General features: G+C 40.1%; 2 protein-coding genes across 4 annotated transcripts in view; one reads left to right on the top strand and one right to left on the bottom strand.

Moving 5' to 3' along the window:
- LOC131427288 (furin-like protease 1) overlaps positions 1-22,192 on the bottom strand; it is a 664,527-nt gene that overhangs the window by 429,868 nt on the left and 212,467 nt on the right. The gene's annotated exons all lie outside the window — the stretch shown is intronic.
- LOC131428608 (uncharacterized) lies at positions 7,238-8,314 on the top strand. Its single transcript, XM_058592653.1, has 2 exons — positions 7,238-7,919; positions 7,983-8,314. The coding sequence occupies exons 1-2, from the start codon at positions 7,238-7,240 to the stop codon at positions 8,312-8,314; spliced, it is 1,014 nt and encodes a 337-aa protein (XP_058448636.1).

Here is a 22,192-nt window from a genome sequence, read left to right as displayed (position 1 = left end):
AAAGTATGGACGCAACCAAAAACCGAAAAATTGTGTACAAATGGAGCACAGAACGCGGACTGTCACTGAGAAAGATAGCAAAAATGGAAGGAGAAAGTGAAAAAGCCGTGCGAAATGCAATCAGGAAGTTCGGTGAGGAGGATAAACCGAAAATGGGTAAAAAAAAGGTCCTGCTAACCCTCAGTTGGATGAACGTATACTGAAGGCATTCGAGCAAAAGAAGGAGGTTTCAGTTCGGGATGTGGCCAAAAAAGTGGGCACTTCGAAGTCAAATGTTCTTCGTGCTAAAGAATGTTTGAATCTTCGAGCCTATAAGAAGCAGAAACAACCAAAACGTAGTCCGAAACAAGAAGCATCGATCAGGCCGAGGGTTCGAAAGCTGTACAATACGATTCTTACTGGAAATTTGAACTGCATAATCATGGACGACGAAACCTACGTGAAACTTGATTACAAATCCTTGCCGGGACCACAATATTATACGGTGCGAGAAGGGCAAGTGTTAAACCAGTCCGAGACATCGATCGAAGTCGAAAAATTTGTTAAGAAAGCTATGGTCTGGCAAGCAATTTGTAGCTGCGGTAAGATTTCGAAACCCTTCTTCACCACTGCTTCAATGAACAGTGAAATATACATCAAGGAATGTTTACAAAAACGACTTCTACCCATGATTCAAAGCCACAAGGATCCTGTTGTTTTCTGGCCAGATCTCGCTTCTTGCCACTACTCGATATGAACGGTAGAATGGTATACTACCAAAAATGTCACTTTCGTCCCAAAAGACATGAATCCACCAAATTGCCCACAATTTCGACCAATTGAGGAATTTTGGGTATTAACGAAGGCACATCTCAGGAAACATGTCTCGACAGTCGAAACCATTCAACAGTTCGAAAAAGATTGGAAAAAAGTGTCAAAACTTGTCGCCAAGAAGTCTGTACGGAATTTAATGAGGAACCTTCGCAAGAAGGTGCACCAGCTAGTCTACAATGGCTAAGTAGCAAATGTTGAGAATAATATTATGTTTTTGTAGTCTAATATTATCAGTATATCGAATAAAATTTGAATATCTAACACTTATGAATTATTTACAGCGAAATCAAAGTGTGTCCATACTTTCTGGGACAGTATTTACTAATTCAATTTAAGCATGTCTGTTTTATTCGTATCCACGTCATCCACTTATGTCTCTGACATTACCCTCCCGCCTTTTTGTACTAATTTTCACAGTACCACATTAATATTTATTCCCAGGTGCAACCAGTTCATCGTGTACAGCTTCTGTGATATGAATAAAAGTACAAACGAAAAAATCATTCGCCCTTTTTTTAAAATTTCAATGAAAAATGAATCATTTTAAGCGAAGTATACGAAGTGTGACGACCTACTACATACACAGTTCTGGAAGTACTCTACAAAAACCTTAGAAGGTCAAGTTCCGCAACGAACTTTGCTTCACTGTGTCTCACTTTTAAAACGACTGTAAAGCTCATTATCAATCTTCCATGCCTGCTTCTGGGTATTTGAAACTTCCATAAATTACCGTACCTGCAAGCGGAGCTACCAACAACGGAATTACCTAACTGCGCCTAACTTGTGGTGATTAAATTAACTACTGTTTTAGTTTATGTTGGAACTTAGTAAAGATTCCGACTCATTGTGATCTCAGTAAAACCTTTAATTCTCTGTCTCTCTCTCTTTCTCTGTCGCCCGAACCAAGGATATTCCAGCGCCAGTTTCCCAATTAGCGGACCACAAATGAGACAATTATCACCACATGAAATCCTAATTGCACTCGTTTGCCCCTAATGACTATTTTAGCGGGCAGCTTTATGACTTCAGCTTCGTGAGAATGCATATCGCCAATGTCGGTGCTGCACTTGGTGCTACCGCAGATTTTCCCTGCAGTTCAGTGCCACCAGTAAACCGGAGCAAACCTCATTGTATTATTTAAAATTTTCTCCCGCATTGCAGCCCAACAACCCAACGCCGTCTAATTTACTGCATTCGATCAGTAATTAATTTTAAACTAGAGGTGGGAAAATCGGTCGCAATCAATCACTCAATCCTTCAGGTCCTCCATCCTCCTCCCCTGCAGAGATGATTCTTGGGTTGGGTTGAATTTTTCACTTGGGTGGATGATGTCGAATAAATCGATATCCTTCAATCGTTGCCGAGAGTGCTTCTTAAATAAAGCCATCACCTGGTTGCCTGTCAGTTCCGACACCAGCCGTGTCCGAGACGGTTGATTAATGACTGCACACCAGCTTGGTGGTACAGTGCGACGGGAGGGGAATGTCCGGTTTGGACCACGGCTGTTCGCTGCCCACGCAATACTCGATACAACACGTGTGTTTGAAAAAATAAACTATGATTAAATTTATCACGCACAGCCGAAAAGATTTATTTTGGGGGTATCGAAAATCGTGTAAGGAAAATAAATTACGGAACTAAATCAATTTCGGGTACAGCAGATCGAAACGTGATTCCGTTGCAGAACAAGTTTTAATCAGTGCGCTGTTAGATGGAAATCAAATAACGCGAGAAAAAATAACTGTTCCAGTTTAACTTTGATTCACAAGGACGTATGAATAAAAATAAATTTCAAAATACGAAAAATGTAACCGTACGAAAATCGGTCAAATTTTGAACACCTACAGATTGAATTACTTTGAACAAATTATCGATATTATTACTTTTCCTCAGATTTTTTCTTGTTTCGTCTTCGACCCATCAAGGCATAAGCAGTTTATGTTGAACTGCATTGCACTTCGGAACAAAAAGCAAAAGTATTTTGCAATTAGCATTAACTTCACGTCTGTTTAGTAGTTCATATTGAACCGCAAGGTGGCATTGACAGTTCACCATAAACTGCAAATGTACTGATGGGTCGAAGACGAAACGGAAAATTTATTTCAAAATTTAGATAATTATTTGTAACAGTAAAGCTTATGTTGAATTTGAGTATTCTTTTTCAAAAGATTTCTCAGCCGATTCGGGTCATTCCACCGAATGGATCGCAGAAAAGGGTAATATTTTGTCAAAGGTTTTTGATCGGACCAAGAAAACAATACTGTTTTCAAACTTCGATTTTATTCAAGTTTGTATTTTTCATGAAGAAGAATTCCATTATTCCAACGGCGTTCCAATATTTGTTCCCCACGATTTCTCCTTAGATTCAAATATGCTTTAGTCTTAACGATGGACATTTGTGCCGTTTATCTTTGATTAATCAGTGCCTGGGGCCCTGTACTTCAGTACAACTTAGGTATCTCAAAGAGGGATAACTTTATATTTGCTTAACGGTTTATGTTGAGCAGCGTAGCCGGTCAACAAAAAACTGATATGCATTGAATAGTCGAAGACGAAACGTAAAAATAAAGAAATGTCAGTCATGTGCGCTAAGTAACGCAAGTTTTTTAGGAAGTTTGTTTTTTCCAATCATCATGAATAGGTTAAATCTAGATTTATTTGCATTTCAAGCTCACACCCACCGCAAACCGATTACATGTAACCACAACAATCGCTGGGAGCTAAATCTGGGGAAATTGTTGAATAAAAAGTACGGGTGTGTAATGTCAGAGACATAACTGGATGTCGTGAATACGAATAAATCTGACACAATTTTCCTCTACTTTCGAATTCGAATTGATAGCTGATCAATTGTGTGAATTGTGAAACTTTGGACGTCGATTATCTCATTTCGGATTTGCATATTTCATTGAAAGAATCTATCAAGGTACAGGATTCATTTCTGCCTTTTAGAAGGATCAAATTGTGGAATTCTTGACGATATTTAGCACAATTCGGAACATTTGTTTCGAACGATTTTCGCACAGCGAAAAGTACACGAAGCAAACCAAATTATTTTGGATTTTCTCTAAACTGATGATTTTTACCTTCGATTTGCAAACAAGTAATCTTAATAGTTCTTTAAATAACATTTAGAGCAAGTAGAACGGCTGATTTTATATAATGTTGTCCACTTTTCGTTTTTCGTTTTCTTTCTCTCCATTGTAAACGACCTTGCAAAGAGTCTTGCTCCTTAATGCGTCTTCTCGCCTTGACCACCGGAAGACAAATGAGAACTACGACCTGAGCATTTGAGGTTTTTTTTACCATGCAGAAGGTGCGTTCTCCGAGGCCGCTGTTTAAATGCGTCTTCTCGCCCCGACGTCTGCTTCCATCCAACGCACAAGAAGAAATGACCACGGTTCCCTTTTATAACGTTCAGTTGAAGATATGTGCCTGACTACCCCAAATTGTCGTCCTTGCACGAAAAACCCAAGCGAAAGAGTTTTCCGAGTTGTTTTAAAATTTCCAGAAAACTTAATTTTTGAGCTGTTTGTGGTTATCTCACACTGTTCAAAATATTATCCTAAATTCCTGATCATATTTTTGATGAAATAGTGAAAGAATTATGTTGCTGCCATTAATACAAGTCGAGATATTCACGATTAGGTTCTGCCCATTCTTCCATATGGCTAATTTTGAAAAGGCGCCCCATAGTAAAGTAAGTCGTATTCACGACAAAAAAATACCAAAGTGACGAATCCACTCTAACAGTAACCGCCCTTTACTTGGCGAGAACTTCAACTGTTTGCAGAGACATCATTTGAAACGCATTATTATTTTGCACACCTTATGCCAAAACACTCATAAAATTAAAGGTTTTACACTAAACACTCTGATATTCCGGTATCGGAGGTCGAATCCAAAAAAGTTCTGGAGCCGCTGAACTTTTTGGATCCGACCTCCGATACCTGGGAACCGCTACTTCACCCGCCGTTTTCACCATACTCGGCCTCTTCCGACTATCATTTGTACAAAGAGTGCTCAGTTGCTAAACACGCGAAACAACATATTTTCAAGACGTTTTTAAAACGAGGAGGAGGAATTCTTCGACAACCTTTCCCTTTACCTTGAGTCTCCTCTTCATGATTGCCCAGTATTTCTTAATAGGGCAAAACTGAGGCAGTTGGGTGCGTTAAGGTTTTCCGTAACAAACTGGACTCCTTTCTCTGCATACCATTCTTGAACGACTCTGCTGTAATGACAGCTTGCCAAATCTGGCCAAAACATTACGGGATGGTCGTGGGATCGAATGAACGAAAACTTTCGTTTTTTTGCCACAGCTGCAAATGCCCTGCAATATCATAAATTTTCTGGCAAATTTGTTGGTAAAAACAAATTTCAATTTGGCTGAAACATCCCTCGAGCCGTTGCCACGTTAAATTTTGTGACCTGGGATTTGCCCAAAGTCAGCCTTGACATAGGTTTCATCGACCATCAGAAGACACCCGTCGAACTTGGTTAGCACCTGGTCATATAGTTTCCGAGCACGAATTTTGACCACACTATATTGTTTTGTGGTCAGATTTTTCTGTTTGCTAGCTCGATACGACTTGATTCCTTCCCGGAGTCGACGCAAAATTCCCGACAAGTGGGCGCCAAGAACTTCCTAATCCGTCCACCAGGTGCGCCACAATATGAACAAAAGCTTGTTTCAATTCTAAATGAAGCAAAGTTTAATGGTTCCATCGATAGCCCCTTTTCAATGATGGAATTTTTAATAGCAACCATGTCAATAACGCTCCTGGGTTGGACAGAAATAAATTCAACTTGGTGAAGAATCTGTTCGACCTTGCAAAAAGACGTTTGTTAGAATTGTTGAACAAGTTTCTTGAGCAAAATATTGTCCCACCTGACTGGAGGCAAGTGAAAGTTATCGCCATTCAAAAGCCGGGGAAACCAGCTTCCAATCAAAACTCATACTCATTGCAATGTCGTCCTGCATCAGAAAATTGTTCGAAAAAATTATTCTACGACGTCTCGACACTTAGGTCGAGACGAACGGCTTGTTGTCAGATACTCAGTTTGGCTTCCGTAGAAATAAAGGGACGAATGATTGCCTTGCATTATTTTCATCTGACATCCAAATTGCCTTCACTCAAAAACAACAAATGGCATCTGTATTTTTAGACATTAAAGGAGCATTTGATTCAGTTTCCATTGATGCTCTTTCAGATAAGCTCCACCAACATGGACTTCCAGCGGTTATAAATAATTATTTGCACAACCTTTTGTCAGAGAAACGCATGCACTTTTCAAATGGCGACTTGTCAACATTCAGAATTAGCTACATGGGTCTCCCGCAAGGCTCATGCCTCAGTCCGCTTCTCTATAATTTTTACGTGAGCTGTTACCCTGCAAAAAAATGCAAGATACCATAGATAACTTGTCCGTTTGGGCTGTTCATCTGGGTATCGAATTCTCTGCGGAGAAAACAGAGCTGGTCGTCTTTTCAAGAAAGCATGATCCCGCGCAGCTTCAGCTTCATATGATGGGAAGAATGATCCAACAGGTTTTGATTTTCAAATACCTTGGGGTGTGGTTTGATTCCAAATGCACGTGGGGAGGACACATTAGGTTTCTGATTACTAAATACCAACAAAGAGTAAATTTTCTTCGAACAGTAACAGGATCTTGGTGGGGTGCTCATCCGCAAGATCTAATAAAATTATATCAAACAACGATACTTTCAGTGATGGAATATGGATGCGTTTGTTTTCGTTCCGCTGCAAACTCACTGTTGCGGAATAAAGGCGATAGGCCCTTTTGATCGAGCAAATTATATCGACGTGAAAAGATATCGACGCAATGCGTCATATCCAGTTATGGTGACAGGTCATATAAGATAAAGAAGAAGAAAGTTAGAAACTAGTTAAGCCGTCTGTTCTGATTTAATCTAAAGGTTAATTGTATTTCCAATTCAAAGCAGTTCTTTGATTTAAAGATTATTCTACGTAATTAACTGTAGACGATTACAGTTCAAGGTTGTTTATTTTATTCGATGAATTGATTAATAATACTAACTGAATTTATGTATTTCTATTAAATAACCTAAAATCACAGACAGTTATCACAGCTAATTGGAAAAGCCTAAAGAAAATGTATACTTAAATCTAAATAGTACGGATACGTAAGTACGTTTATTAAATGAAAAGGATGTTTGCTAACGGAATAATTCTATGAGCAGTATATAGATATTCATTGTATAAACACGTGGTTCTCTTTGGATTTATTTGATGGTTAGGAAACTAATTTGTAAGTTGATTTCATTTCATTATTAATTAGATACAATAAAAGTATATTTGCAGTCGAGTTGCGGAAAACCGAACTACGGAAAAGTTTACAACATTCTCGAAAATTATAATCTGAAGAGATCCCTTTCGTTATGAGTACGTCCGAAGACCATCCTACAGGCAGCTGCAAGGTCTGCAACCGACCGGATCATGCCGAAGATATGGTCGCTTGTGACTGTTGTGAAAAGTGGTTTCACTTCACGTGTGCAGGAGTACAGGCTTCCATCTGCAACAAACCATGGCGTTGTGGTTATTGTTCAAGTCGAGATGACGACCGTAATTCAACAGTGTCAATCTGCTCGACTACCTCAAGTGCTCGTTTACGATTGAGGCAGCTCAAAGAAGCGAAAACACTCGATGATCGTCTGTTATTACAACAAGCGGAAAGGGAACGAGCTTATTTAGCTGAGAAGCACCAACTGGAAGCCGAGATTCATACAGAAATGCGACTAAGAACCAGTACATCAAGCCGAATCAGCTGTAAAAGTAGTCACAGTCACAGAACTGAAATAAAAACCTGGATTGATCAGTCTGGAAGCACAATGGCAGTAAATCCAAACGCGGATGCAAAAGCATCGACACCCGTTATTTCTATAGGGAATATAGTACAAGCAGATAAAAACAAAAGTGTAATAACGCCAGTCCAGTCGATATCCACAGGTATTCGTTGTAGTGTAGTTCCGTCCACGTCAACCAAGAAAGCCGTGGTTGAATTCAATAGAATGTCAACAAAAACGCACGTTCCACCGATTCCCATTTCTGGTTCAGCATACAGTAAATTTCCATCGCAAGTAATCAACACTGTTAATTCAAACTCGTCTACACGACTGTTTCCAGCATCGCAGCATAATGCCGTCCGTCTAGATCAACAGAAACAACATCCATCAGGTCCGTCTAAGCAGCACATCCCACCGACGAGTCAGTCAGGTCCACGAGAAGGCTCGCAGTTAGGCGCGGAACCTATAATGGAAAGTCAAGTTCCTGTTCGGACTGATTCCGGTGAGCGGAATCAATTGGATATATTATGTAAACAGCGAACAGTACAACAGCAATTTGGAAATCGAAACAGCAGTTATTTTACGCAACCTAGAGGAAACCAATCGGGAACATCGTTTATGCCGTCATTACCACCAGAAGGCACGCAATTAGGCGCGGAACCTAAAGGGTGATTTTTTAAGAGCTTGAGAACTTTTTTAAACAATAAAACGCATAAAATTTGCAAAATCTCATCGGTTCTTTATTTTAAACGTTAGATTGGTACATGACATTTACTTTTTGAAGATAATTTCATTTAAATGTTGACCGCGGCTGCGTCTTAGGTGGTCCATTCGGAAAATCCGCTTTTTTATCGACAAATTTTGTTCAGCGATGAGGCTCATTTCTGGTTGAATGGCTACGTAAATAAGCAAAATTGCCGCATTTGGAGTGAAGAGCAACCAGAAGCCGTTCAAGAACTGCCCATGCATCCCGAAAAATGCACTGTTTGGTGTGGTTTGTACGCTGGTGGAATCATTGGACCGTATTTTTTCAAAGATGCTGTTGGACGCAACGTTACAGTGAATGGCGATCGCTATCGTTCGATGCTAACAAACTTTTTGTTGCCAAAAATGGAAGAACTGAACTTGGTAGACATGTGGTTTCAACAAGATGGCGCTACATGCCACACAGCTCGCGATTTTATGGCCATTTTGAGGGAAAACTTCGGAGAACAATTCATCTCAAGAAATGGACCGGTAAGTTGGCCACCAAGATCATGCGATTTGACGCCTTTAGACTATTTTTTGTGGGGCTACGTCAAGTCTAAAGTCTACAGAAATAAGCCAGTAACTATTCCAGCTTTGGAAGACAACATTTCCGAAGAAATTCGGGCTATTCCGGCCGAAATGCTCGAAAAAGTTGCCCAACATTGGACTTTCCGAATGGACCACCTAAGACGCAGCCGCGGTCAACATTTAAATGAAATTATCTTCAAAAAGTAAATGTCATGTACCAATCTAACGTTTAAAATAAAGAACCGATGAGATTTTGCAAATTTTATGCGTTTTATTGTTTAAAAAAGTTCTCAAGCTCTTAAAAAATCACCCTTTATAATGGAAAGTCAAGTTCCTGTTCAGAATGATTCCGGCGAACGAAGTCAATTCGATGCATTTGGTAAACAGCAAACAGTGACGCCACAACTATTTGACTTGCGACGAGGAAATATTATTTCGCATCCTAAAGGAAACCAAGCGGGAGCATCGTTTGTACCGCCATTCTATTCTACACATTGGCCCGTGAATGAAAACTTGAGTTTTGGTAACAGTCAACAGCAAACTCCTTTCATGGCTTCAATTCCCGTGCACCCATATACACCGTCGAACTATTTGAGATGGTTCGCAAGTGGAGCACCGAATATGGAAGAATCAAATGCATCACGTCCTCGGACAAGTGCGACAGCAAGCGCTGAACCGCTTCAGAGCGAACAAGGACGCCCTGATAGGCAATCAAATATGGGACAATCATCTAATAATCACTGTACATCGGCGACTGAAGGAGTTCTGAATGCACAGCAATGGGCAGCACGTCAAGTAGTGTCGCGTGACTTACCAAAGTTCTCGGGTGACCCGCTTGAGTGGCCACTGTTTATTTATGCGTTTGAGTCTACTACAATGATGTGTGGAATTCAGCAAGACGAGAATCTAGCTAGATTACAAAAATCCTTAGTGGGAAGTGCAAGAGAAAAGGTTCAGAGCATTTTAACTCTACCAGCAGCGATCCCCGAAATAATTCAAACATTGCGAGATGAATGCGGGCGGCCTGAACAATTGGTTCATTGCCTCCTAGTAAAGATTCGTCATGCTCCTCCTCCAAATATCAACAAACTTGATACACTTATAAATTTCGGAAGGGAGGTAAAAAACCTGGTGATTTACATCGAAGGTGCCAAACTACACGACCATTTGGCAAACCCCATGTTACTATCGGAATTAGTAGGAAAACTACCACCAAATTTACGGTTGGAATGGGGGCTACATACCCAGAAAATACCGGAAGTATCGCTGAAGGCATTTAGTGAATACGTTACGGCTATCAGAACTGCTGCTTGTAAGGTCTTGCTGCCAGACTGCAGTCATGACGAAGGTCGTCGGAGCAAGAAGGAAAAAGGTGGTTTCGTGAGCGCACATTCTTTCGGACAGAATGATGAAATTGAGATACATTCGAGAAAAGAACACCAAACTAAAACTAAAAACGCCACCTCGAAATCATGTGCAGCGTGTAATGAGAATGATCACAAACTGCGGAACTGCGATAAATTTAAGAATTTAAGCCTAGATCAAAGAAGAGAACTGGTGGAACGTTTGAAGCTTTGTCAACATTGTTTGGGAAGTCACGGTAAGTGGCCGTGTAGATCCAAACAGTTGTGTGAAATCGATGGTTGTAAAGAGTATCATAATAGTCTGTTACATACAAAGCCAATTCGCTCAGTTCAACGAACAGTTTCCACTGGTGTTATTTCCGCTCACTGCTCTAATCAGGAAAATATTCTCTTTAAAGTAATTCCTGTCATTCTGTCACATAAAGGAAAGTCTATTTCAACCTTCGCATTTTTGGACGACGGATCTAATCTTACGTTGATGGAAGAAGAAATCGCTGAAGAGCTGGAGTTGAATGGAAATGTCACTCCACTATGCATCCAGTGGACAGGAAGTGTGACAAGAAAGGAGTCGACCTCACGTGAGGTTCAAGTGAGCATTTCGGGCACTCGTTCTCAGCAATACACTATTTCAGGTGTTCGCACGGTTCCTCGCCTTGACCTTCCTCATCAAAGTTCGGATTACGATTATCTAGCCAACAGATTTGATCACCTGAAGAGGCTTCCAGTTAGTAGTTATTCGAATGCAATACCTCGGATTCTTATTGGTTTGGATAATGCGAAACTGATCATGACTTTAGACAAACGTGAAAGGCATTATCGTGAACCTGTTGCAGCTAAAACACGCCTTGGTTGGACGATTTTTGGTGGCGAACAAAAAGAAACACAGCAAACCCATCATGTATCGCTTCATATGTGCGATGGCACTACAGATTTTTTGCTCCATAATCTTGTCAACCAATATTTTGATGTTGAAACCGTGGGTGTAAAACCTCTGATTTCGCTGGAATCGCCAGAAGAACGACGTGCCAAGCAGATCTTGTTCGATACTACTAAGCGTACTGAATCAGGAAGATTCGAATGTGGGTTGCTATGGAAGAGTGATACTATTGACCTACCAGATAGTTACGCAATGGCCACGCGTCGTTTAGTTTGCTTGGAGAAAAAAATCTGTAAAGATCAAAGCCTGAAATCGAAAATCTTAGAGCAAATTGACGAGTATCTGCAGCGAGGTTATGCCCACAAAGCAACAGAGAACGAGTTGCGTAATTCGGAAAACTATCTCGTTTGGTATTTACCACTTGGTATTGTTTCTAATCCTCGCAAGCCGGAAAAATTGCGTATCGTGTGGGACGCTGCAGCACGAGTGGGAGATGTATCTCTGAACTCAGTATTGTTAGCTGGACCAGATTTGTTGACTCCGCTGCTAAAGGTTATGTTTCAGTTCCGCCAACGGCAGTACGCTGCAGTAGGAGATGTTCGGCAAATGTTTCACCAGTTATTGGTTAGGAAAGAAGACCGACAGGCGCAAAGGTTTCTCTTCCGCCCAAAGCCGGATCAAGCACCAACAGTTTATGTCATGGACGTTGTTATCTTTGGTGCATCGTGTTCGCCATGTCTGGCGCAACATGTAAAAAACACTAACGCGAAAGAGTTCGAAAAGCTGTACCCTGAAGCCTCATCGGCTATCATTAATAACACTTACGTTGATGACTTTCTGGATAGCCGAGATACGGTAGATGAAATAGTGCGAATCATAAAAGATGTGCGATACGTTTTCGATAAAGCGGGATTTGAGATACGGAACTGGCAGTCAAATTCTCAGGAAGTTCTCCGACGGGTCGGGGTTGACGTCTTAGAAACAGCGAAACGTTTTTCAATAGAGAAGTCAACGTTAGCAGAGCGAGTGCTTGGAATGTCATGGAAACCAAAGGAGGATTTATTCGTATTCGCCACACAGTTCCGCGAAGATCTTCTACCGTTATTATCTGGTAACGTCGTACCCACCAAGAGGCAGGTTCTCAGGGTTGTGTTGAGCCATTTTGATCCGCTCGGCATCGTAGCTAACTACACAGTACACGGAAAAATATTAATACAGGACGTTTGGAGATCCGGTGTAGATTGGGATGACCCAATAAAAATGGAAAATTTCGAAAGTTGGCAGCGCTGGGTGAGTTTGAATCAAAATCTGTCGAAAGTTCAAATTCCCAGATGCTACTTTCCGAACTACAAGTTAAGCAGCTACGAAACACTGGAGCTGCACGTTTTTGTTGATGCGAGCTTGTTAGCCTATTGTGCCGCAGCTTACTTCAGGATTGTTGACGACGGTGTACCCCGCTGCGCTCTAGTAGCTGCCAAGACGAAAGTGACTCCTTTGAAACCTCAGTCTATACCACGCAACGAATTATGTGCCGGTGTGCTTGGTGTAAGACTTGCCAAAAGTATTCAAGAGCATCATTCGATACCAATCCAGAAACGTTACCTGTGGACTGATTCAACAACAGTTCTCTCTTGGCTAAGAGCAGACCCACGGAAATACCGGCAATTTGTAGCCTTCCGAGTGGCAGAAATTCAGACGGAAACCAGTATAAAAGAATGGAAGTATATCCCATCGAACCTGAATCCTGCAGACAAAGGTACCAAATGGGGAAACGGGCCTTGTTTCGACCCGAGAGACCCGTGGTTCTGTGGGCCAGCATTTCAACTTCGACCGGAGTGTGAGTGGCCACGTCAACCGTCCAGATTTTCAGGCCCACCGCAAGAAGTCAGAGTGATGCATCACCATGCAGCAGTTTGTGATTCAGTCATACAATTTTCAAAGTTTTCGCGATGGGATGACTTGTTAAAAAAACTTGCCTATATTTACCATTTTATACATTGTTGTCAAATAAAACAAAAACGATTGACAAGTAATGGATTCGTCACCTTAAATCAAACAGATTTTGTTGCCGCTGAAGCAAGCTTGTGGCGAATAATTCAAAAGCAAGAGTATTTCGAAGAAATCAAAATTCTTCACAAGAACGTTGATAGACCCAATAGCGAGAAGCAGCCCTTGAAAATAAGTAGTCCAATCGGAAAGCTGTCACCATTTCTAGACGAAAAAGGTGTAGTTCGTATGCAAAGTCGGATCAATATTACTGCGGCTTACTATTCCTTCGATTTTAAGAATCCGGTAATCGTTCCTAAAGAATCCCACGTCACGAATCTGCTGATCCTTAAATACCATCAACGTTATGAACACGCTAACGAAGCTATCGTCGTAAACGAGCTGCGTCAACGGTATTACATACCCAAGCTTCGATTCGTAGTGAAAAAGGTCGTAAAACAGTGCATGTGGTGCAAAGTCTATCGGGTGAGGCCGACAGAACCTAAGATGGCTGCATTGCCGCACACGAGAATTACCCCGTACGTTCGCCCGTTCACATTTACGGGCTTGGATTATTTTGGACCGCTGATCATAAAGCGTGGACGCATTAATGAAAAACGATGGGTGGCACTCTTTACGTGTTTAACTATTCGCGCCGTGCATGTGGAAGTAGTACATACTTTGTCAGCTGATTCCTGTAAAATGGCAATTCGTCGTTTCGTGGCTCTCAGAGGAGCTCCGCAGCAAATTTATAGCGACAATGGAACAAATTTTCGGGGAGCTTCTCGCGAACTTGCAGACGAAATCAAAGCTTTCAATAGGAAACTAGCCCCAGTGTTTACCAACGCGGAAACTGAGTGGTTATTTAACCCTCCTTCCTCCCCTCACATGGGCGGTGTGTGGGAGAGAAAGGTACGTTCGATCAAAGATGCGTTGAAATCTCTTCATCATAAACATCACTCGAACGACGAAGAATTGATGACCTTTTTATCGGAAGCTGAGATGATAGTCAACTCGCACCCTCTGACTTTTGTACCAATAGAAGATCCATCTGATGAAACCGTGACACCAAATCACTTTTTACTCATGAGTTCGAGTGGTGCCAACGTATCTACAAGAATATCCATAAAGGAAGAAGTACCGCTGCGAGTCAACTGGTATGTACCGCTGCGAGTCAACAACTCCAACAACCAAAATTCCGTTAGAAACGGTAATCATTAAGTAAAGCCAATCAATTCATCACTCACAAACAAAACAAAAATGTAAACATTATCAAAGATGTAAAGGCAACCCTAAATCACTTAAAAACCAAATTCATGTCTCTTTGTAAACAAAAAAAATGAAAATAAAGATTATTTAAACTGAAAACTGCGAGTCAACTGGAGACTGATGCAACATCTGCTCAACCAGTTTTGGAAGGGTTGGATTAAGGGTTACCTGCCCACCATAGCGCGCAGAACAAAGTGGTTCAATGACGTGCGTCCGCTTCAGGAAGGGGATCCGGTGGTCATTGTAGACGAAGCAGTACGTAATGGTTGGTTGCGAGGTCGCGTTGTCAAGGTTTATCCCGGAAAGGATGGACAAGTAAGAAAAGTGGACGTCCAGACTTCTTCAGGCGTATATCAACGACCAGCGATCAAAGTAGCCCTGCTTGACATCATAGAAGGAAGTAAGACCATTACAGAATAAGGTATTACGGGTCGGGGTGTTGCGGAATAAAGGCGATAGGCCCTTTTGATCGAGCAAATTATATCGACGTGAAAAGATATCGACGCAATGCGTCATATCCAGTTATGGTGACAGGTCATATAAGATAAAGAAGAAGAAAGTTAGAAACTAGTTAAGCCGTCTGTTCTGATTTAATCTAAAGGTTAATTGTATTTCCAATTCAAAGCAGTTCTTTGATTTAAAGATTATTCTACGTAATTAACTGTAGACGATTACAGTTCAAGGTTGTTTATTTTATTCGATGAATTGATTAATAATACTAACTGAATTTATGTATTTCTATTAAATAACCTAAAATCACAGACAGTTATCACAGCTAATTGGAAAAGCCTAAAGAAAATGTATACTTAAATCCAAATAGTACGGATACGTAAGTACGTTTATTAAATGAAAAGGATGTTTGCTAACGGAATAATTCTATGAGCAGTATATAGATATTCATTGTATAAACACGTGGTTCTCTTTGGATTTATTTGATGGTTAGGAAACTAATTTGTAAGTTGATTTCATTTCATTATTAATTAGATACAATAAAAGTATATTTGCAGTCGAGTTGCGGAAAACCGAACTACGGAAAAGTTTACAACACTCACATATTATCAAACTTGAGCAAATTCAGTATCGTTGTTTGCGAATTGCCTTAGGCTGCATGCATTCGACACATACAATGAGTCTTGAAGTTCTGGCGAGAGTTCTTCCATTGAAAGATCGCTTTTGGGAGCTTTCATCGCGACTGCTTATAAGATGTGAGGTACTGAATCCCCTGGATATTGATAACTTCGAAAGGCTAGTCGAGCTTCAATCTCAAACAAGGAAATCGACCCTTCAAGATATATTCCTATCCATGACAGGATTCTAAATGTCCCTGACTCAACTTTATTTTTCGACACATCCATGCAGCGCGAAGTGCGTTGAATCCCGGAACACCTACTCTCGTGGCTACTGGGTTTGGTATATTCAACAATAATGTTTCGGCTTCATTTAGGCTTCAAGAACCTGCATCTGTTTATATAGCAGAGTTAGCAGCAGTTTATTACAGTTTGAGTGTAATCGTCACATTATATCCAAACCATTATTTTCTCTTCATAGATAGTCTGAGTGCAATTGAAGCCATTCGCTCAAACGCTGCTGGCAAAAATGAACCGTTTTTCTTGGGCAAAATAAAACAGTGTCTCTACGACATGTTGAATAATGATTATTACATCACAATAGTTTGGGTCCCGGCTCATTGCTTCATTCCAGGCAATGAAAGAGCCGACTGTTTAGCCAAATGTGGTGAAATTTATGAGAGACCGATTGATTTCAACGAATTCTATAGCACGTCTGGCCAAAGAAGCTGACAAGCTTATTGGGATAAAGATGATCTGGGTCGGTGGATGCACTCAATTATTCCTAAAATATCGACAAAGGCATGGTTCAGGGGACTGGATGTGAGTAGGGATTTCATTCGTGTGATGTCCAGACTCATGTCCAATCACTACACGTTCAATGCACATCTCCTTCGAATTGGACTTTCCGAGACTAATCATTGTGCTTGTGGCGAAGGCTATCGCGATATTGATCATGTCGTTTGGACATGCGCGGAGTATCGTGATGTCAGATTTCAACTAATAAATTCCTTGCGTACTCAAGGTAGACTATCCAATGTCCCAGTTCGCGACATTCTTGCTTGTCGTGACCTTCCTTACATGAAACTTCTTTATCATTTCATTAAGTCCATTGGAGTTCCAATTTAAATTTTAGTTTATGTTAGATACCTATCTCTTCCATGAGTTCAACCAAATGCCAGCTATCTTATATGGAATAAAAGTGATGATCTGATACAAACAAACCTAAAATACTTATAAGATCATGTACAAAATAAATGTATTTTATTTAATGTAATTTATAATAGCAAATCGTTTGATAAAAACAGTGTTTAGATTACCTAATGAATATCAACATACTAATATGATATTCGAAATGTATTAGGTTTAAAGTACTATGTACTGTCGAAGCCACGGCGAAGAAAAACTTCTGTATATTGCCTAAGAAATAAGAAAAAAAAACCATTTGTTTTCATCGATGGATCACGCATTTGCTGAGCAGCATATCGATTCACACATTGAATGTAACTTTTTTGAATTACGAATTCAAAATTAGCATTTTATTTTAACAAAAAAAGGTCGCTTCATACCGGTATACCTGGTACTTCTTTAACATGTTTGGCCAGCTGCGAGAAGCTTTAGACAAAATAAAGTTGATGTGTTGCTTGAATATCAGTTACTCACGTAGAAAAACACCCAGATTTTCTACGGACGTCGTCCTAATTATAGGGGATCTTTCCAGAAAGTAATCAAAAATTGATTTTTTTTGCTGATTCATTTTTTTCGTGTTAATGATAATAGGTCCTCACAACAAACAATAAACGAGAACCCTCCAGAGAAAAGTTGATGTCGTTGAAGTACAGTAAGAATATTGAAGGCCCGAGATGACTGTCTGTTTGCAAACTGTTTGATGGGAACATATTCAAATAAATGAGCCTCTTATTGGCTGTTCAGTCCTCATTTGAAACAGTCTTTTGCGTTAATCTTTTTCATAGAAAGAAATGTGATTGAAAAACTACACGATTAGGTCTACATCTACTTAAACTGATTTGATTCGGCCATGAGGAAATCCGAGTACGCTGCAGAGCATCACCGATGTGTACATTCCACCCAAGCACTACCGAAACACGGCACTTTGGTGGTTATAGTCAAGCTCTCACATCTTGGATTTCAATTCCATTCTGGTACCACTTGCCCTTTTTAGAATGATGCCGAAGTGGAGTATTCGCTTCGAACGGGCCACGCTCGAGCACAACATCGACGGAACGAGCGAACCCGAAGTCAGATTGTGTTCCGTGAAACTTTCAAGCTGGGTTATCTCTGATTACCTAGCCGCCGGCATCATATTCAAAACTTGTTTGTGCAGTATCAGTCACCTTTTCACGGAACTCTGAATTACAGCGAGCTCGTCGTTGTCAGTCATCAAGTTCGTTTAATTATCCCGCACCGGCACAACGCAGGGATTCTCCTCCAGCTGGCAAAGCAGCTTCTGATGAGCAAAGCTAGAGAAGACGTAAATAATGGCATTAGACAGAGACTGCCTTTGATGCTGGGGCTTCCCCAGGTCTGGTTCGTACTCGGATTGACGCTGCTGGTGGCATGACAACCGTCAATTGGTAAGGGATTAGCACAGGCCCGAAAGAAGCAACAAAAAAAAGCTGTACGACATTCTAATTAGTGGCTGCCATGAAAGTTAATCATCATATCCGAAGCCGGATATTTCGAGCCGCACCAAGCAAGCAAAACACCATTATCCGTTGCCGTAGGCTACCGGTTGCTCCTGTCTGATTCGAGGTATTTCCAAAATAAATTAAAATTCGGTGGCAATCGCTTTTGATCTAATAAAAAATTAAATGTTCAGTAGAAGTTTTACAAATGTTCTAGGTAAATTACCTATTTCAAATCAATCTCGTTCCACTGAAATAATTCATCAAATATTGATACGTTCATCCATCGATCTTTCGATTGCCCAACGTAAGTTGGGAACTAAACCGAATCCCAGTGGGCACCAGAACGAGAAGAAGCGGGTTCTACTCTGAACAAACTGTTTCGGTGATTTGCAAACCCATCGCCAAACAGAACAAAAAGCCCCGGTCCCGTGTGCTACCTTGCCAAACGGCAATGAGTTCCGTTTCGTAATTGATTTGCAAACATTCATCTTCATAGCAAACATATGGAGGAGTGCGGATGTGTAGCACCTGTAGCAAACCGAGCCGTTTGGAAACAATCACAATTTTCACCAACAGTCGATGAAACCCACCACCAACATATGGCGCGAACCCTTCCGAGCGCGACCAACTAACAACAATGCAATGGGCAAACAAACAAATTTGAAACAATTTTTCAAACAGCTTATTTTTCAAAACCCAAAAAAAAACGCTACCAACGACATCGTCTACTGCAATTCGAACTGGGCCAAACCTTATCGTAACAATTTTCCGCGCACGTTTACCCAACCCGCGCAACAAATGACTTCATTTTCCTTTGGTCGAATTTTTCGCTGTTTCGCTTTCACCGAGTCGAGGCGGGTGCCCCCAACAGCCAATCAGACCGGTTGATATGATTAGCTAATAGGTATTTTGCTCGAACTTAGTTTTTACGCCGCGATTCGCCTGCACTCTCGCCGGAAAGTGAAACCGAAACGGATCAGAAAATATGGTTGGCTCAACAGTTTTTCATATTTGTAAGTTGGCACAACTAACGGGAATCCGAGTGACGAAAAGTTTTTCCGCTGAGGAGAAGGTTTTGTACGAGTGTTAGGCAAATTAATGTGTGACCAATTAAGGACTGCACAAAAGCTTCACCAAGTTGACTGGTCTAAAGTCAAGTCTATCCCCTCTAACATAGCAGGTTTATTTCTCAGGAATGGTTCCCACGCAACCAAAAGTTTTTCAGTGTCGGGGAAAAATCATTTCCAAGCTTAATATCTGTTCAAAGGTACGCGTGGTAACTTCAGGCTACATGACAGTACAATAGAAGTTCCGAGTGCACTCTCAATAACATGGAAGTGCAAAACATGTTTGTGCGAATTTTCTTTTTTTTAAAGTAGTCACAGTGGCAGCAGTCCCTTGCTTCGGCTCTACACTGGACCCTTGATAAGATTTGCTACTATGAGCTTCTATTTTAAATCAACACACAGACGTTCCTAGGCTGTGGTGCCCACCTGGTCACTGTTTTCAAATAGATTATATTAAATTGTCCTTATACATGTGGCTGTGTTTTATAGTTTAGTTGTTGTTTTTGTAATGAAAATTGTCGTAGATCTGGTTTTGTGATAATGTTAATTGTGGTATGTGGTTCTTGTAATGCTGTGTATGGAATGTAGTGGTAATAATGGTAATAGTAATGTAATAATGTAATAATGGTAATAGTAATAACAATAATAATAATCTTTTAAATGGGTTTACTTGTTCGGTACTTGATGTATTTTTTTACATACTTCTCTATACTTTTGCGTTATTTGTTCGTTTCGTTTTTATATTTCTGGTATTCTGCATCATTCTTCTTCTTTTTTCTTCTTTTTTCTTCTACCTTCTTTTCCAAGTTTAAGAGCTTCTCTTAGTTCGATTGTCCAGTTTTCTCAGTGTGAATTAATTTCATATGGAATAGGAAAGTTGAGTTAGTAATTATTTACACATGCAATTTACACATACACATACATCTACATATGCACGCAAACATACTCACACACAAACATACATGTACTTCACAAGCAAACATAGTAACATTGAGCTACTGTTTCTATTCTAATAGATTCTGACTAGGGTTAATGTACCAATAGTTATCTCATTAGTAGTGTCACCATGTTATTTTAGTGTTTACTCAACTTTCAATTAATGCATTGTGACCAAATCGAATACAATATTTGTGAAGCACTACCGGAGAAAAAGTAGTTCGAAAATTGTTCAATACTGTTGTTATAGCGACGTGAAAACTCGAGGCGAATGCTTCTAATTTCATCTTACTTTTGAAGTCAATCTATCGAACAGAGACAACAGATCTCACTCTAACTAATGGTTTTCGTATATGAGATGACTAATGGAGCTGAGATAAATGAGGGTACCGTTCTTCTATTTTTATCTCTACTATTGGTCGATCGTTAGTCCTGAGCTGAAACGGTGGCCTTTATTACCATTCTTGCATACACTTCCTCTTACACTTCACTCACAGATCATCTCACCCATCAATTCTCACATGAAAACAACACAACCTCACAAAATGAACTAGATGAACATCGTTTGACAGCTATCAGTGGTTTGCCCATTTGTTCAGTCTGTATTATTATATTCTATTCTACAATATTCTATCTCATTCCACGGTATTCCATGGTACACAAACCACCAATAAACGTCAAAGATGGACTGCATTTACCGTTCGTTTGATGTCATCGTGTGAAACTCAATTGGGATACGTTCACTCCATTTAATTTCCACTGCACGCTGGTAATGAAGGCCAGTAGTATGAAAATAAAACATAAAACAGAGCTCAGTTAAGCTCTACCGGCCTCTCCAAACCCCGGATGTTTGGAGCGTAATGCAATCAATATCTTTTCCTAGTCGTTCCGTATTTCATTCATTAAATTCAATAATTAAGCTCAGTCGGTGTTGAACAGTCGTTCGCACCGCACGCGTATAGCTCTTGGCTCCTGGAAATTTTTTTGGCTACCTATAGTTTCATTGATTCAAGGCTTCAATCTTTTTCCAGGCTACCTGAATCACTAACAGTCTTTTTAAAGACTAACAATTAGTCAGCCTTTCTCAAGGCTATACAAAGAGTGATATTCTAATGTAATCAGTTTTTTTAAGACTAAGAAATTAATCAGAATTTTAAGGCTAGCTATTCAACGAACTATTCTTCGAACTAATCAGTCTTTATTAAGACTTCCACAAAATCAGTCTTTATCAAGACATTTCCAAACTAGGAGTCTAATCGAAGACTAATTTAGCCTAGTTAATTTAATTTAAAATTTCATTCATTTCAAAAAATGCCTGCGTCCAATCGGAAAAGCAACAAGCCTAAGGCTAAAAATAATTCAATACGGAATAAATCACAATCCGTTATTCAACATTTTTCCAATAACATTCACGATCTTATAGAATCTGAATGTAAAAAATAACAGACAACGGACGGATTTCCCTTCCGTTGATTCTATGCCGTCTAACAAAATTTACGAGATTCTTCCTGAATCCGATTGTAGCGATATTGAAGAAAATGCTTCAAAAATTCCCAAAATGGACGCTTGTCGTTCTGGGAAGAAAAAACAATCTATGCCACAAGTGACGGTGATGATTTCAGACTTCAAAGCATTCCGTACTGAGCTTTCTACTTTTCTCCCGGAAGTAAAAGTCTCATTTCAAATCGGACGAAGAGGAGAATGTCGAGTCTTGGTTGATGGATTGGAAGATTACGAACGTTTTATTCGATATTTGTCCGAGAAACTTCATAAATTTTATTCATATGATATAAAATCAAGCTCTTGAAAGACTTATCAAATGATCGAAGTACTTATGAAATTAAAAATGAACTGAAAGAATTGCTTGGTTTTGCCCCTTCCCAAGTAATACTTATGAAAAAAAGAGCGAATGGTTCTTCTAAACCACGCTCTGGAATTTCTCATGAACTTTACCTAATACACTTCAATCGAAGTGATGTAAACAATTTGAAAACTTTAGAAAAAGTACGTTTCATTTCCCACATTAAAATTCATTGGGAACATTATAAACGGCATAATCGT

The sequence above is a fragment of the Malaya genurostris genome, chromosome 2 (assembly GCF_030247185.1).
Source record: "Malaya genurostris strain Urasoe2022 chromosome 2, Malgen_1.1, whole genome shotgun sequence".
Taxonomy (NCBI): Eukaryota; Metazoa; Arthropoda; class Insecta; order Diptera; family Culicidae; genus Malaya; species Malaya genurostris.
This window is presented reverse-complemented; position numbering and strand designations above follow the sequence as displayed.